Raw genomic sequence first — 17,806 nt, 5'->3', positions numbered from 1 at the left:
GGCATGGTAGGTACAAAAGCTTGACCAAAGTTACATGCAATTATTTGGACACCTACTTCATGGGTGATGGAGGCATATAATTGATAACACTTTTGAAAATCTTTGGTGAAAACATCTTCATTTTAACCTCCAAGTGGTACACAATAAATCAAGGTTGTGGGAGGATTGAACATAGCATGCCATTCCTGACTCTCATTCCACCCCTTTCATCCAACAGAAGCCATTGGTGAGGTCCATGGCAGGTGAGTGCTGACATCTGTATATCTCCACCATTCAATGCTGGGCCCCAGGGACATGTCTAGCTTTATATGTGGGTGCTGGGGATTCAAACCCAGGCCCTCATGCCTGAAGGACTAGTCCTCTCATCGGCTGAGCCACTCCCCTTGCTGCCCTTTCCTTCCGGATTACGCTATCCTCACGGTAACCCAGGCAGTTTCTGCTCTCACATTAGATACTGTACTACTCTATTGCCAGCTTTTTAATTTTGTTTATTCATGGAGAAATTCATACAGTATGTTCTCTCATAGTCTTTTGTTCCCGAACTCCTAGATCCTCCTGCCCCCTTCCACCCAGTTTCATGTTCTTTCTCAAACCATGGAGTCTGATTTGCCCTGGATAACCGCTCCTGAGCACACGCCTCCCAGCGTTACGTCACTGAAGGAAGCTGATTGTCCCTCTCCCACCAGCCACTATCTGTGAAAAACTTCTCGGCTGGGCTGCAGCCTACGCTTCTTTGTGGTTGGATTTTGTCTGACTTGATCTTGCGCAGGCCGGTCCCTGTGAGTTCACACGTGCATCAGCCCCATTATGTCTGGAAGATATTGTTTCCTTAGGATCATCCACATTTCTGGCTCTTACAACCTTTCCATTACTCTTCCTCACAGATCCCCAAGCCTTGAGGAGAGAACTGTGATAAAATCATCCCATTCAGGGTGAGCACCCTGAAGTCTCTCTCACCCCTCCACGTTGTCCAGCTGAGGTCTCTGCAATAGTTCCCATCTACTGTAAGAATCGCCCTCTGCTGAGGTCAGAGCGATGCGATGACCTCTGGGAATAACAATATGTCATTAGAAGTCATTTCACTGTTCAGCTAGCAGAATGAGAGACATGGCTCTTCCCCTGGAGCTCATGACCTACCCAGGCTCAGGTTCTTGGCATCCTTAACATTTCCATCTCCACAGTTTAACCTCCTTCCCTCCTTATACAGCTCCGGACCTCACGAATGCCTTAGCTTCTGTGCCCTCTGCCTTTGCTCTGCCCAGCACACAGCTCCAAACACTGTAAAGCAAGTGCCAGGTTTTCTCATTTAGCTCCCCGTGTCCTATAGAACACTTCGGTTTAGTAGAAAACTGAATTATTCAAACTTTGTTCAGTCGAGTTTATGGGTCTGAATTGGATTAAAGGAGCCTATTCATTGTCTCTTTTATGGCTCTATATTATATAAAAAAAGGCTGAAATACTTTTCTTTAGTTAAACCATCGAAGAAGCTGACAGAGTAGCTGTACCTGAGCAACAACAGCATTTACTGACTTCTGTAAGGTGGATACCAACCGAGACAATATGACAGAGCAAGAAGAGTGTGCAGAGCACCAAGCCAGGCTTTCCTTGGCAAGCTTAGAAAACATTCAGTCGCCAACCCACGAACTATGGGTTTGTTTTTCAGCAAACATTTCAACAACCACGATCTGCTTTCTTACAGAACCAGTAATTGTTCTCTATTCATAGGCAAAAATACATATGGAGAAAAATTGAAATAAGTCCGAGCGTATGATGGGGTGGTCCCATTTGCACAGCCAGGGTCAGGTGCAGATGATGTGACTGCTTTGTTTTAGGAAAGGCTACATTGGCTTCTTGGACTGAGCCTCAAACGTTGTAACTTTTACAGTCAGTGCAAAGTTAGCAAACCTTAGGCAGTTTGAATGATTTTATCACATTAATTTTGACTTATAAGTCTCTGAAATATGTTTTAGGAAACAATATAAAAGAACCGATATTGAAGTATGTCTGGGCACCACCTCATTCCCCTTACCCTAGTGCTTTTAAACGGATGCAGTGATGTGTGCACCAGCCGGTTTTCCTTTCTTTCAACACAGTGAAAACCTGCGTAATTATGAAAGTTTAAATGCTTAGGTCTTTTACTATTTATTTTATTTGAAATCCAGCATATTATTATATATCTTCAGAACTCTAACTGCCGTCTTCTTCTAACCCTTCAATTAAATCCCACAATGCAAACCTCTTGGCACTAGACCCATCTTTCATGTTTATTCAACGGTGCACGAATCTTGAAAACGTGTTGAAGTTTGGGGTTTTCTGGTGAGTCTGACATCACGCTGCCCGTGGCTGTGATTGGCTCCTGGGAGGCAGAGAGGGTTTATAGCCAGCAAGAGCAAGTGAATGAGTGAGTGACAGCAGAGGGAACAATCCGTGCCACTCACTCAGTCCAGCCAGGACCGCCAAAGGGTAAGACAGTCAGCAAACTTCCCTACCTCATAGCCAGGCACCTCAGGCGTACCTGTGTGGGTTTGGCTTGGAATTTTTTTATTGGGGTCTTATTGCATTGTGCACAATGATTGAACTTCTGTTTACTATGAAATGGGACCTCTGAGTTTAGCTTCTTCCCAAAGGCCAGACTTCTTAACCTAAGCAAGCAAGTAAACTGTCCTGATTGAGAGCTTGAACTAGGAAATGATGTGGCTTTCTTTTCCTACATATCCTGGCCAACTGTTTTTCGCATGCTGATGTATTTAGGGCATCCTAACTGTAATGCTATTTACATTTGTAAATTGCCTAGATATATGTATTTTCCATAAATTACACCTGTTCTGTACTTCAATAATGCACAGTATCTTTTCAATATATTCTACATTAAATTTCAAAGTGATCATATCCTATACTCTAAAATTAATATGGGAATGTATACTACTAGAGAAGTAAACGGTTTTGCTATCTCAAATGTAATTGTAAGACAATCGTTTAGAGTGTTTGAGTTGGCCAATCAGCAGTGGCCACTATGGAAGTCCCTGCTGTTGAGTGAATCAGAAAGTAAATAAGAGGAGATTAACATGGGCAGTCGGTTGAGGTATTCATGTTTCTCTTGTTTTTATATAGAAAATCTTGTCCTCCCTGCCATGCTTTTACTCTGATTAGGTCAAGATTTCTTTTGAGACATTTTTCTTGTCACAGCTCTGTCTACAGTTCTATATATTCAAGTTTTAAGTTCTTTGAATATTAGGAATATCACATTTCATGGTGCTATGAAGCAAATTTCCTCCTCCTCCCTCTTCCTTTATTCCTTCATTGCTGTCATTTTTGTTTTTTTATATATATAGAGAGAGTCTTTTGTAGCTCAGACTTTCTGCGAATTTATTGTGTAGCCAAGGATATCCCTGAATGCCCGATTCTCCTGCATCCACCTCCTGAGTGTACCACTAGGACTGGATCATCAGCCTTCTTAAACAGGTGGTCCATCTTCAACGACTAAACCCGTTTGATCCTCTGAATTTTTAAACTGTGTGTGCCTCTGCCTCTATATCTGTCTTTCTCTCTTCTGTCCCCACTCTCCCTCTTCTGTTTGCATACAAACAAATATGAATGATCCCAAGACACGACGTCAAAAAAGCCGTGGAAAGAGTATGTACACATCAAATCAGAATTCTCACACCAGCAGTGCATTTGGAGCCCCACTCTGAGTAAAGGTTGCTTTAGTATCTAATACTCAGCATAGCTGTAGTATATGCTAATGATGAGGCAAGATAAAAAGATCCCCCCACAGAGTATAGTATGTAACCCGAGTTCTATGCATTTTAAGTATCTCATTACAGGATGTATTTGGAGATTGTTATTCCCTTTGTCATTGTGTATGAAGCAACTCTCATCAGCTGTGAGTGAGCAAGTGTTAGGATTCCAGCTAAGTTTGTTCAACTTCTAGAGGAGAGAGTTTTACAATGGAATTTTAGGGTAACACTTCCCTGTCTACCTCTATTTATGATGAAGCTCTGTGGAAGGCAGAGCTATTGCTGCCAACCCCAGGATTGTTCGGGACTACCGACCCACGGACAGCTGCATCTTTGCACACTCCATAGAGTGTCTGTAGGTACCACCAAAGGAGATAGAGAGCTAAAGTGAAGGACCGCTCCATAGAGCATCTGTGTCTACTATAGCAGGAGATTCAGAGCTAAACTGGAGGACCATTCCATAAAGCGTCTGTTCCTATTACAGTAGGAGAAGGAGAGCTCAACTGAAGGAACGCTCCATAGAGCATCTGTACATGCCTCCGTAGGAGATACAGAGCTAAAATAGAACTGGGGAGATCCTATTCAAGGAAATTTATCCCATACCTTTAGATGAGAATCTCAAGAGCTATTTCTCATGAGGATGCATTTCATATATCATGGGTTGTTTCTCTTTCTCCTCTCTTCCCTTTCCGTCTCCCCCTTCTTCTTCCATTCCTCCCTCCTTCACTCCCTTCCTTCCTCTCTCTGTGACTCTCTTTCTTTCTCTCCTCCTCTTTCTCTTATTCTCCCCCTACCTCATTCTCTCTCCCCTTCTCTCCCTGCTCCCTCTTTCTCCTATCCTTCACTCTTTCTTGCAGGACCCAAAGCAGCTATGGAGTATTCACAGGGAAAAGGCCCCTACTGTCTAGTCTAAGAACAAACTTTTAGTTAAGAACATCTATGCACAGAAGTTGGAAATTTCTTGTAGCCCACCAGGTAGATGAACCATTTCAACACATTTGGGCTTTGCTTGATACTTTAACTCTCAACAATGGAATGGGACACACAGCTGCAATGACACACCAGCTGGTGTGGCTGGCACGCCCTTGTCAGTGCCAGCTGGAGATTTCTTCACACCCCTGGGTAAAGCATCCAGACTGTTCAGATCCTGATGCAGGAATCCAGTGATCCTCCTCTGACAAACCACAGAAAAATGTCTGAGTCATATATGAAGCTCAGAGCTATTCAGACATGGCTACAGCCCAAATGGAAGGGCTTGGAAGCAAATGCAGACTTTTTCAAGGCTAGGGGTCAAACAGGTCCTTAGGTGAGCCGGGCCAAGTACCTACACCTCACCTCTCCAACCAGAAATTCACTTATAATTAGTTTAAATGAGAATTAGACAAATTAAGATCAATTGAATTCTTTCTGAGCAAAAGAGTCATGTGTTATGCTTTGATATCTACTAATGATATCCCTTCTTGGATTGCAGAAATAATTTCAAAATGAAGACTGCTTTAATTTTGCTCAGCATTTTGGGAATGGCTTGTGCTTTCTCAGTAAGTTCATTGTGGGAAAAAAAAAAACCTGTATTTTTGGCAGTTGCATTGTAATGTAAACACGGCATGTACTAATAAAAGGTTCTTTTGGGCAGATGAAGAATTTCCACCGAAGAGTCAAAGCTGAAGATTCTGAAGAAAACGGGGTGAGTAATTTCAGAACATTTCTCTGGGCTACACTTACTCTAACATAACTGCACACTGCGTATGATAACATGCCTTTCATTTGTGCAGGTCTTTAAGTACCGGCCACGCTATTTTCTTTACAAACATGCCTACTTCTACCCTCCTCTAAAGCGCCTTCCAGCCCAGGTAAGCGTAAACTTTCCTTTCTGCTCCTTGTACTTTTATTGTGGGGATCAGATTTGACATCCAGATATCTGGATCGCAGCCAGAGGGACCTCAGGCTATAGTAACTTGACTTTCCTAAGCTCTCTCACAAGAGACAAAGCACGCAGACTGAAAACACTGGGGTAATAGAAACCAGTGCCCTGGCATCTAGAGTTCAAGTGTTCAGCTAATCTGTTGATAATAGTGAGCCATTTTGTCACCTACTGACAAGAACTGGTAAGATCACCAATTGTCATGATGGTTGGCTCAGTATTGCCATCCAGTTGTTCACATCGGGTGTTTCAGCATCCCCCGAGCTCTCAAAAAGCTAAGTTCATAATCACTCAGGTCTCCGGACAACCAGTAGTTTTAGAAACTCTTTTGCAGCAATGGTGTTGTCTGGAACCTTTACCCTGTTAGATGGCAGAGCTGTGAGTGTCTCATGGAGCACAATTACACTAGGATCTGGCCCAAGCTCTGCAGGGCAAAGAGAGAGACTTGGTAAATGTAGGAAGCCTGTGAGGAAAAAAAAATCAGTAAAATTTGTAAACACGAAGGAAAAATAATTAAAGCTAAAAATGAGACATCCCATTTTGCTGGGCTGTTTGTGAAAGAGGCCTTTGGATACTGGAGGGTGTGGTGCTGGTTCTAAATACACACACAAAACCTAGCATGACACTATTTTCGTGACTGTACTGTTTGGGTTCAGAGCATCAATTATGCACCATTTGACCCAGGACTCTTCAGTCACTGAAAGCAACAGGACCCCGAGAATGCTGCCTCCATGCAGCAAACTGGGCCCTGAGTCTCACTGTGTGTCAGGCTAAGCCCTCTCCAGCTCATGCCATGATAGGAAATCATAACCCTCAAACATTTCCATTCTCACATATCAGGCTGACCCCTCTCCAGCTCATGCCATGATAGGAAATCATAACCCTCAAGTATTTCTAGCTCCATTATAATTATAGGGAACTTGTGTGGCTGCAGAACTGTGAGCATGAATGGTACAAGGGCTGTGGGTTTTCAGAATTGTTCTGCTCTCTTTGGTTCACCTCAGGCCCAGAAATAAACAGGATCCATTTGGAGATCTGCTCCCTTTCTAAAAGAGAAGTGATATAAATTCTAGTTCTTAAGTATTTGGCCAACTTTTCGGGAATATCTAATATTTAGATACAACCATTTCCATCTAGATTTTTTTATAGACACATGTGATCTAACTAAAAAAGCCTGTAGAATGCTAATATTGGTATGGTGACAGTTTTCTTTTTATTATTGATAGACTCAAAGTCCTTAGGAGTCATATATGCTTTTTTATCACAAATTATAACATAATGGCTTGATCGAGTTAAGTAGAATTTGTAAGGTAGTTGTTTTAAAATAAGAAATAAAACATCTCCCAATGTAACTTTCTGAGATATTTGTGGCAATTTCCTGTTTTACAAAGTTTGATTTCTATCTGATGTCAATGTCTATTTATTGTCCAAAGCTGTCATCCTGACCCCATGAGTTACATTCTATTGACTCTGAAATTCATGTTTTAGTTACCAAGTCTGCTTCTGGGAAGCCATCCATAAAATAGGAACTTCTGTGTAGTGCATCAGATGGGTTGCAAAGCCACCAGCAAGTCTCTATCCTGGCAATGCCACCAGAAAGTCTACTATAGATTGTCTCTATCCTGGACTACAGAAACAAAAGTATAAATCAGTTTAATTACTATCTTAAGCTGTTTTAATGGAAAGCTACATTTTATGATTAGGATAATATTTGATTAGTGTGCCAACTTGTAGCAAACAAGATTCAATTTTATTTATTTTTTATCACATTCAGCTAGCACACAAATGTGGGTTTTCAGAACTGCCTTCCATTAAGACACCAGTTCATCTGCCTTTTACCAACCCATGATCCCTCATGTGTCTATATAAATGAAAGACTCTGGAAGGATTCCTAAGAGTTTGTAATAAATTGGTAATAAGCCAAAGAAAGGAAAGTGATTCAAAACAATAACAAAATAAAGTGCAAAACTTTAAGGTATTACATGCAGCCTTGCCATGTTTCCAACACACACTAGTGGTAGAAAGTTAACTGAGTTATGGAGGGAATTGGAGTGAAGGAAGCTTGAAAAATACCCAACAAACTCCCAGCTGAGAAAAACAGCTCTGCTTAGATAAATATATGGTCCTCTATATTTGGTTTAATAAGGGGAAATAACTCAAATATAATGATTAGTTTTACTCTCCCCCGGGTGTGGAATAGCACAAGCACTAGGTCATGGCAGTGTAGGGAGGGTCTGATTCTTTTTCCACCTAGAGTTATTATTGGCTGAAGACAGCAAGTATTTCCTTTCCTGGCTGGGTGACATGGCCACCAGGAGAAAGAGTCCAGCAGGGACTGCCATGAACAGCACAGGGATACGTCTTTTCTACAGTCTTATTCCTAACCTAGAATTTGCAGATCCTTCTAAGTCGTGTTCTCCCAGGACAGGATGCTTCACTGATCATCAGAATCAGAGCTAACACTGATAGGCAGGAAATGGCAGGCTCTGAAGCTAGGTGTGCATGGATCCTCGAGGTGGTGGGGATGGTGAGGAATATGAAGGGAGATTCCCTTTCGGCTTCTTTGGTAGAAAGATCAAGAATCTCCTCTCTTAGAAGCTCTGATGCATGTTTAGATTGACATATAATTAAAAAATAAGAAGAATGCTCAGAATTAGGACATGTCTAATGTGTAGAGCATTTGCCCTGAGTTTGATCCACAGCACCGTAAGGACATAACTAAACAATATAAAGGCAACAATGATGAAGAGCCCAGTAAAGTTCATTGACTCATGTTTTGTACGTAGGCTCCTTGGTTCACTTTATTATCACCCCGCCAAATCGTAAGTGCTTTTATATCTTTTATATAATTTAACTGTGTATATATTAATTAGTACAATATAAAAATTAGTTTTAATTCAATCGAATCTTGGAATATAAATTCAGTTTCTATAAATCAAATTATAATTTAGATTGTAGTGTGTAAGAGAATTATCAAATAACAGTTTATACTTTGTAGTAAGCTAAATCATTATCACCTACATTTTGTAAGAAAATCAGACTATGACATCTATGTTCTAGTCAAAGACCTGCTTAGGAGCGGGTGAGAAAAATCACTCTTTTTGAATGGTTTCTTTTTGGAGTAGTCCCTTCATTCCTTCAGAACTAATCAATTTGCGATTTCTTATTCTGGCTTTTACATAGCATGCGATAGCTCAGCATATTGTCTGTTTGAGGGATTGGAAGTGAGCAACCTCATTCACATGCTGCTCATTTTAAAGCAACTGCTTCACTGCCCTCATTTCCCATATGCCCAAGTGTACCCACATCTCATTGACTTAGCTTGACACTATTCTGTGTTAATAAACCAACCAATGCGGTAATATGTGTAAGTAAATATCTCTGTGTGTTACATTTTAATCATCAGGAAATTTTAATTGTTGTGGAGTATATATTTATGCTTCATATGTGTATCTATATGTACATGTGCACACATACTATGTATTTGCATATATGTATGTTTTAGGGAGGCAGTGACTCTTCTGAAGAAAATGGAGATGGGGATAGTTCGGACGAGGAAGGGGAAGAGGTAAGACATTTTCTATTTCTTCCATAACAAGCCAGGCAACACAAGGAACTAATAGCAATCTAGACTCAGCAAATAGCCATTACTTCCTTGCCAGCTACCCATAACCAGCTTTTTTTGGACGAATGGAATGTGATTTAAGTTAGAAGCAACTAAAATAACCTGCTTATTACACCACTGCAATGTGGGGTTAAAGTTGCCTAGATGTGGCACACAGGAACAAAGGTGTCTGCATTTTAAGGGAAGTGTAAAGCCCACTAAAACGCAGCACAGAGTTTGTTTATATTGGATGCCTCTGATAGTAGGCAAGAGAGAAGTAAGCCTAAGCTTGGTGTGATGCCCTTTCCTTAGTGACCAGGATGTGAAGCCAACTGGTTCCTCTACAGTGTCCTGACTTAATCTGTAGAATAAGATCAATCTCTTTAATAGGAATTCAATAGATTTTTATCTAATTATTAGATTACAGAAACTAAAATACTCAAGATGTATAAATGTCTTCCTAAACAGTTCAATTACTGTAATAAATGGCTAAAATTTATTTAAATAGCTTGGAAATCATGATATTATGTTTATAACTGACATCTTGCCTATGGAAACATACTATTAGGATCTATATTCCTGGATTTCTAATCATAGCTATCCCTGGCTTGAGAACATTCTAAATTCAGGTATTCCTAGGTGCTATTTATGAATAGAAAATGACAGACAAAAATGGATCATCTGTGTCATCTATCCTGAAGGCAGATGTGGCAGCTCATACAGTGAGCAAGTATTTGTTTTTTCCTTTCGGTTAAGTAACATCTCCTGTGCTGTAGTCACACTGACAGTGGAGGAAAGCTCTTAAAAATCTTGCCAAGCCAGGACCAGAAACCACGTGTGCCCTACACCCTTCAAAATCCTGCTGCAGCTCAGTCATGCTCTGAAACTAATGGAGACTCATCCACTCTGTGCCCCCTGCTGTAGTTCCTCATACTGCCTAGCATAATTCAGACGCATATATGATGCCCAGGAAATAGCTGCTTTGAGAGGTCAGAGGAATAGTGCTCCAAAGATCATCCACAGTGACCAAGGAAACGGGGGTAGGTTCAGGAATCTTCCACCTGCGAGATTCTAGGCATGCTTTCAACTCCATTTCGTCTTTAAAATTGAATTGCCGGTTCCACTTAGGTAACAAACCCCAGGGGCTGTGTTCACCTGAGGAAACAACTTGGGCACACTTTCTATTTGATGATATTGATGATAACATCCCCGCCCCCCGCACACCGTAAAGTATTTCACACTTGCTTAATGGAAACATACATGATAAAATCATATGTCAGAAACTGGACATATAAGTAAAATCAGCACTAATATAAAAAAATAGCACATGCCAATTATTCATTAACCAGCTCCCACCATTGACTACCATGAGTTTGACTTCAATTGAATAGGTTAATTTCTGCTTGTTTTCATATACATACTTTATATATTTTACATATATTATACATATTCTGTATATAGGATGACATAGTGTACGTTCTTTTGTAAGAGGCTTCCGTTGTTCCGACCTTCGGAGATGCTTCCATGTGATCCTGTCCTCACTGAGGACACAGGCTTCCTGTCGGCATTTCATTCTATCAATGTACTGCATGACTCACCTGAAAATGGGCATGTTGGTAGTTTCCAAATTAGGATTGCTACAAAGGTGTTGCTGCTGGGAACATTCTACAACTTCAAGTGACCACACATATCCATTTGAGGAGGCTATTTTACTTAAAAGTGTAGCTTCTGAGTAAACAATGATGTGTATATGTTCAGCTTCGCTAAAGGCTTTCCAAAGTAGGGGCGGTCAGGCAAAGCCCGCTCTCTGCAGACAAAGCTTCTACTACTCCCCGTTCTCACCAACACCTGTTTGTTTTATTTATTTTGACCATTCTATAGGGTCATGGATAAGATATTTGAAGCCTAACAGTCCAAGTCATGGATAAGATATTTGAAGCCAACAGTCCAAGTCATTTCCTTTTTAATTTGTTTGAACATGAACATTTTGAAATTAAGTTTCTGGGCCAAGAAAAGATCTAAGAGGAACAACTGTACACATTAGGAGATTGGCCACTCTTCAGTCTTGACCCTGCCACCAATGAATTTCCATGAATTATCTTTCCTTTGACTTTATACAAACCACAGTATCACTACACATCAGTTTTCCGTCAATAAAATGAGGGAACAAGGGCCAGCTAACATGGCCTCCTAGAATTTCTCCAGTGATACCAATAATTTCTCCTTATCCCACTAAAAAGTTTAATTTGCTTGAATGACTCATTAAAAAACCAGACTGTACACCACACCTGAGGTATCGGGCACCTAGCTTGGAAGACGGACTTGGGTTGTGTCAAACCCATCACTGCAGCTGTAGCCCTCACAAACTGAATGAGAAAAATCCTGCTTTAGTCAATTCTTTTTCATAAGAAAGATCAAACTCAGATTCAATTTGTTTTCCTGAGATCTTAACATTAGCCCACATATCTCTCAGAAATACCTTTCAAGTAAATTCAACTGCCCAGGACTTACTTAAATACATCAATTTAAACATATGAAATCCAGACTTTAACTAGTAGGTATTAATTTTACTACTACATTAGTTCAATTTACCTACTATGATCTCACAGCCTAGATAAAAGAATAAAATAAAGATTATAATGTTCATTTGTTCAAGAGTCTTAGTTTGCCATCATATTCGTATAGTAGCATCATACACTACTATAAATTTCGTGTACAGAAGAAACAGTTGTGCACCCGGCATTTCAAGCACATGGACTGTTAAGCTGATAAGACAGAAAGCATAAATAACTGAAGCACCCCACCAGCAGATAAGTAGGAGCAAGTAATGCTGAGTTCCTAGAAATAAGACGGGGAAAGGCACACGGGGAGGCAGCTGATGAGCCAGCTGAGGGCATTTCCAAACAGTGCCTCACAGACCCGACAAATCTTGAGCTCTCTTCCAGTTAGAGTAAATTCTGAACTCTGGACATTTTCACCAGGAGAATTCAAATGAAGAGGAGAACGCTGAAGGTTCTGAGGCGAATGAAGAGGAGGAGGCCGAGGCCGAGAACTCCACCCTCTCTAGTGTAACTCCACTCTATGGAGCTGAGGCCACCCCTGAAGCAGAGACTGTAGGACTCGCTGCGCTGCAACTGCCCAAGAAGGTAAGGAGTCCCAAACGTTGATCTGTTTTCATCTCTCTGCTGATGTCCAGGGTTCGCTGACACCATCCACATCATATTTGATATCATCTTTACTTATATTATTACCCCGTTAAAGAAGCAAGCATAGAAACACTTTCCCCGATTACAAATGAGGAGTGATACTCTGTAAATTTCTTTCCCATGCTATTAGACCACCCCACTTTAGAGGTGCGACTTCCAAGGCAGAAAAAGTGGGGGTCAGAGCTAGAAGCAAGGCACACAGGGTAGACTTACGGATTGCACACCCCACCCCAACGAAACCCATTACAAAGGTATCTATTCTGAATTTTTTAAAGCCTCAACCAATTCTTTCACAAATTAAGTTATCTTTAACTTGAAACAACATCCGTAAGAAGATCATCAGTAGAGAAGTTGTCAGTTTTTCCCAGCTAGATTTGGATGATTTCAAGCTTTCCCTTTTAGGCTGGAGACGCAGAAAGCAAGGCTGCAAAAAAGAAGGAAAGCGATGAAGAAGAAGAAGAAGAAGAGGAAGAGGAGGAAAATGAAAACGAGGAGGCAGAAGTCGAGGAAAACGAGCAGATTGTCAACGGCACTAGCACGAACTCCACGGAGGTGGACGGTGTCAACGGCAGTAGCGGAGGGGACAATGGAGAAGACGGTGAGGGACAAAGCGTCACGGAAGCGGTTGTAGAAGGAGCCACAACGGGCAGGGAACCGATCAGTGATGGCCCCACGACTGCTGTCCTTCCGAAGGCGCTTCAGCGTACGACCCCACCACCCGAAGCCTACGGGACCTCCTCCCCACCACTCAGTAAAACCACCGCTGAGTATTGGGGAGAATATGAACAAACGGGCAACAATGAGAACGACAGTGAGTATCAAGTGTACGACAATGAGAACGGAGAGCCTCGCGGGGACAATTACCGGGCCTATGAGGACGAATACAGCTACTACAAGGGGCGTGGCTATGAAGGCTACGATGGTCAAGATTATTACTACCATCAGTGAAGCCACACCCTTGGGGTGAATTCCCCATTCTGTCATTGCATCTGGCTACCATTTATTTTCAAAGTTCAACTCAGGAAGGTGCAATATATCAAATGTTCATTTTACAATGTGGAATGGTGCTATAATCCCAGAGTGATTTCTGCAAATGCTTCTATTTGGAATGGCTTCTTTTGCATTCTCCCAGGTGTGTCATTGTAAGTCAGGGTCGTTGATCGAGCAGTACACTGATGTCTGAGCTGGGCCTAGCTGGAATGCTTCCTGTTTGTGCTGTGTGCACTATTGTTAATGGCCCAAACACACTCTTTGTACAAGAAGGCAACTAGAGAGAGATTTATGAACGATACTGTATACAGTAATTGTGTACTTCCTATATCACACTTCCTATCTAATACTGTATTAGGTTTAATTCTCATCCTCATGTATATTATGTGACCTGTATGCACAGATTTTATCGCAAATAAACATGCAATTCTTCACATGTGTTATAATTAAGAAGAAATGGGGAGCATCAGAAAGCACGTGGGTTTAAGAAGGGTGGAACCATTCAGATAAAAAAACAAGCTTATTTCCATTAGGGTTTAAAACTCAGAGGACCTGGAAACATTCTGTCTTCAGTCAGTCTGCACAGCTAAGGTTCGACGGTGGAGAGCAGAATCAGCCATATATACAGCAGGGAACAAAGGACTCTCAGAGCTGCCAGATTTAACAAACACGAGTACATGTAAGATGTCCACTTCAATTTGAATTTCAGATAAATACAATTGTTTTTTTTTAAAGAAAAAAACAAGTGCCCCCCGTGAACAATTAGTCTCTGTGAAATATCTGGAACGTACTTATGCTAAATAAATGACTCATTCTTTATCTAATATTCAGTTGTGACTGGGTGTCCTATGTTTTTCTGGTAAGCTTATCCTTACAAAATTTGATTTTAAATAGGGTAAGTCATAACTTGGGGTAATTAAACTATTACACAACACACATGCAAACACACAAACTACAAAAAATGCACATGCAAACACCTACACAAACCACACACATATATACATGTAAACGCACACTCAAACTGCACACACACACACACACACACACACACACACAGACCACACACACAATTAGTGTACAAAGTCTTGACACCTAAAAATAAACTTCAAGTAAGCATATAGACATTTGGAAGAAGCACGATAACAATAATTGACGTGTCTTTTAATTTATACTCTATAAAACATATGAGCCCACATAGTCAATGTTAGACATCCAGAACATGAAAATGTAGAACCTCATCGGAAAGACTTCAGTTTGGGTGCGGTCAGTTCCATTATTACCGGCTCATGAACCTTGGCAGAAAAGTCCCTGACATAAGAGGCCTATCGGTGGGCACCCTCCATACACCCGGCACCTGGCTCACTGCCTTCCTTTCTTTTTCTGTTGCTGTGATAAAGTGCCCGCTAAAAGACATCTTAATAGGAAAGGTGTTTATTTCAGCTCACAGTTCCAGGGTACCAGTCATCCCTCATGGCAGAGAAGCTGAGGTAGCTGCAGTTTAATCCAGCAGGTCACATGGTATCCACAATCAGTCAATAGTGACAAGTGCACACTGCAGTTCAGTTCCTTTTCTCCAGCAGTGGAGTCTGGGATTCCAGCCAGGGAATGGCGCCACCCACAGTGGGAGGGACTTCCTGTCTCAGTTAAAATGAAGATAGTCCCCACAGGCCCGTTCAGAGAGTCATCTCCTAGGGGGTTTGGAATTTTTTCAGGTTGACGGTTAACACTAAACATTAAACTCATGACTGGTTAACGGTCTGCCACATTTATTCTCATCATCCCCCGTTCGTGTGTGTGTGTGTGTGTGTATATGTGTGTGTGTTATGCATGCAACTCTTTGTAAAACTGCTGAAGAGGAGTTTGTAGAGATCATGAAGATTCATCAATATTTCAATATTTATTTTAAGAAGAATTAGCCAGGAAGGGTGGTATATGCCTGTAATCCTAGTGTCCAGAAGGCTGATGCAATAGGATGGCAGCTTCCTGGCCAACCATGGTCTGCATGGTGAGATTCTTCTCTACTCTCCTTCCCCCACCTAACAGTGATTTACCCTGTATAAGCATAATTCTACTTCCATTCTCAGGAATTTTAACATATGCAAGAATATATTATACTATTCTAAATGAATCACTCATAAACATCTTCAGTTTCCGATTTGTTATCATCTTCAACTTTATCGGTGAACAATTGCCCCAAACAAATAACACACGGCCAGGCAGGGTTAGACAGTGCCAGGCTGGCTTAGACTCTGTGCCCTTTACCATTATACAGCACTCACTGTCTTGTGGGCATCGACAGTGGATGGGCGGGGCATCTCTAGTGCTAGCCACACTGCTGAAAGATATGCCTTGTTCTACATCACAGTTTGCTTAGAACCAACCAGGGTTCATAACTTGAGTGTTGAACAACATCTTCAGAGCCAGGATTCTCTCCTGAAGGTTTATCTTGCTATAGAGGCAGCTGGATATGGTACAGAGCTCATGAACTCTGGAGGCAGAGGCTCTGGTCTTACTGAGTAATTTACCCCCATGTGTCGTTAACTCCTCCCAGGAGTTAACCACTACTGCTCAGTGAGACACACCTAAAGGACTCAGAACCGGCCCATCTCTCCTCTCTCCTCTTTAGAGGCTGCACTTTAGCTTCAGAAGCCTCCATCTCTTTTCCTTCCTGGAGTCTCACCTTCCACATTCTGTCTGTCTGTTGAGAGGTTTCCTTCTTGGCTGTAGAATTCCACTGACCCCTCAGTCCTAGACTTCAGGGTATCTTTTGTTTGTTTGTTTAGCTATTTATTTTACATTTTGAAGTTAGTAGGAAGCCAAGTCACCTTAGTCATTATGCTTTCCAAAATAACTCAGTTTTCTGAGTAAAATTGTATAATTCGTGGGTTTCATTTCTCCACTCCTACTGAAATGTAACCTTCCAGGACTGCATACTCTTGGACCTGATTGGGGTGTCATGGTTACCAAACACCAGAATGCTTTGTAACAGTCCTATGATGAAGCTGAAGCTGTTAGATTGACACACTCCATTTAACTTGGATCCACAAGCAGAGAGACATAGGCTCAAATGGAGTTGGACAGTTTGTTACTCATACAGAGAACACACAGGAGAATACGTCAGTTCTCGGTGTTCCTAGCATTACAAGACAATACTAAACCAGAGGTGACAGGTGACAGAGGGTACAACAGTCTGCCCTTGAGGGACTGGCTTTGATCAGCGTTGAGCAGATGGACTGTACAGAGGAGCAAGTTGAATGCTGAGGAGAAAAGTTGAAAAATTTTTACTCAGCTGAAACTTGGAGAAAGGTAGGCAGGCATGACAGGGTACACAGGGCAGGGAGGACAGACAGGCAGGTAGGCAGCCAGCCAGGCAGTCAGAAGCCAGGCAGGCAGGGCAGGACAGGCAGAATGTGAGTTGATGACCTGAGAATATTAATAGGACCACAAAGTAGTTGCTTCTAAAAGACGGATCGGTCCCCTCTCTGTGATAGACCTCTATCCCTCTGCTACTTTCCAGTCTTTCCAAGTTTCATCAACCCATGTCTCAGTCAAGTGTCCCACATGTCAGTCCAGGTTTAGGCTGTGGAGAAGACAAAACATTTCTCTATGGTTTCGTTTACTGCTGTAATATAAACTCTAGACCTGCACCTTTCCAGGCTGGTGCTGATTTCCGGCACACTTGCTTGTTCATAATATTCCACCCTTGAAGAACTTTAACTTTGACTTTCAAAATAAGTCTTGAGATAATATGTTAAATAGCAACCGCTAACTAGAACAGAAACTGGCAGAATGACCCTGGGTCCCCAGGAGTTAAGGAGGTCACTGAAGAAGAGCTGAAATAACACAATGCAAACGCGCCAGCTAATACGACGGAGAAAACTAGACATGCCCCGATATAGTAAGCCGATGTCAATATGTGTCCCCTGAAAGCCACATTCTGCCTCCTGTGGGCTCACAACGCAGAGCAGCAGCCCCTGGAAGGAATCCTATTCTGAGAATGAGCAGCGTTGTCCCCTCCAGGCCACGGATCAGAGCTTTGTAGCCACTTCCAGCAATGTCACCATGTCCTAGAGGAAAGGCTGGTGTCAGAATAATTACATTCTAACTACACCCTCTGAGTCATCATCCTAAGTTGTAATAGAACTTCCTTCTAATATAAAAATAAAGGTAATAGCCGAAAGGGTGGGCGGTGTGGACAGACGACACAAGTAGCACCTGCTGCTCTGTGGCGCTCCATGGTGCTGCACTTGTGAGAAATGCCCAATGCTGAGGGAAGATAATGCTTCCTAAAGATAAAAATCATTTGGAGGAAAATGAGAAGTGGACGGTCAGCGATGTTTTAGAGAGC

At 41.8% G+C, this 17,806-nt stretch overlaps 1 protein-coding gene across 1 annotated transcript; it reads left to right on the top strand.

Annotated features, from left to right (window-relative positions):
* Positions 1 to 2,415: 2,415 nt before the first annotated feature.
* Ibsp (integrin binding sialoprotein) lies at positions 2,416 to 14,261 on the top strand. The gene is made up of 7 exons (XM_048428180.3): positions 2,416 to 2,463; positions 5,209 to 5,275; positions 5,371 to 5,421; positions 5,510 to 5,587; positions 9,164 to 9,226; positions 12,244 to 12,408; positions 12,871 to 14,261. Exons 2-7 carry the CDS (start codon positions 5,222 to 5,224, stop codon positions 13,414 to 13,416), a joined length of 957 nt encoding a protein of 318 aa, XP_048284137.2. The 5' UTR covers positions 2,416 to 2,463; positions 5,209 to 5,221; the 3' UTR covers positions 13,417 to 14,261.
* The last annotated feature ends 3,545 nt before the right edge of the window (positions 14,262 to 17,806 follow it).

This window comes from Myodes glareolus, chromosome 8 (genome assembly GCF_982192425.1).
Source record: "Myodes glareolus chromosome 8, mMyoGla1.1, whole genome shotgun sequence".
Classification (NCBI taxonomy): Eukaryota; Metazoa; Chordata; class Mammalia; order Rodentia; family Cricetidae; genus Myodes; species Myodes glareolus.
Note: the sequence above shows the minus strand (reverse complement) of the source record. Positions and strands in the feature narration are given on the sequence as shown.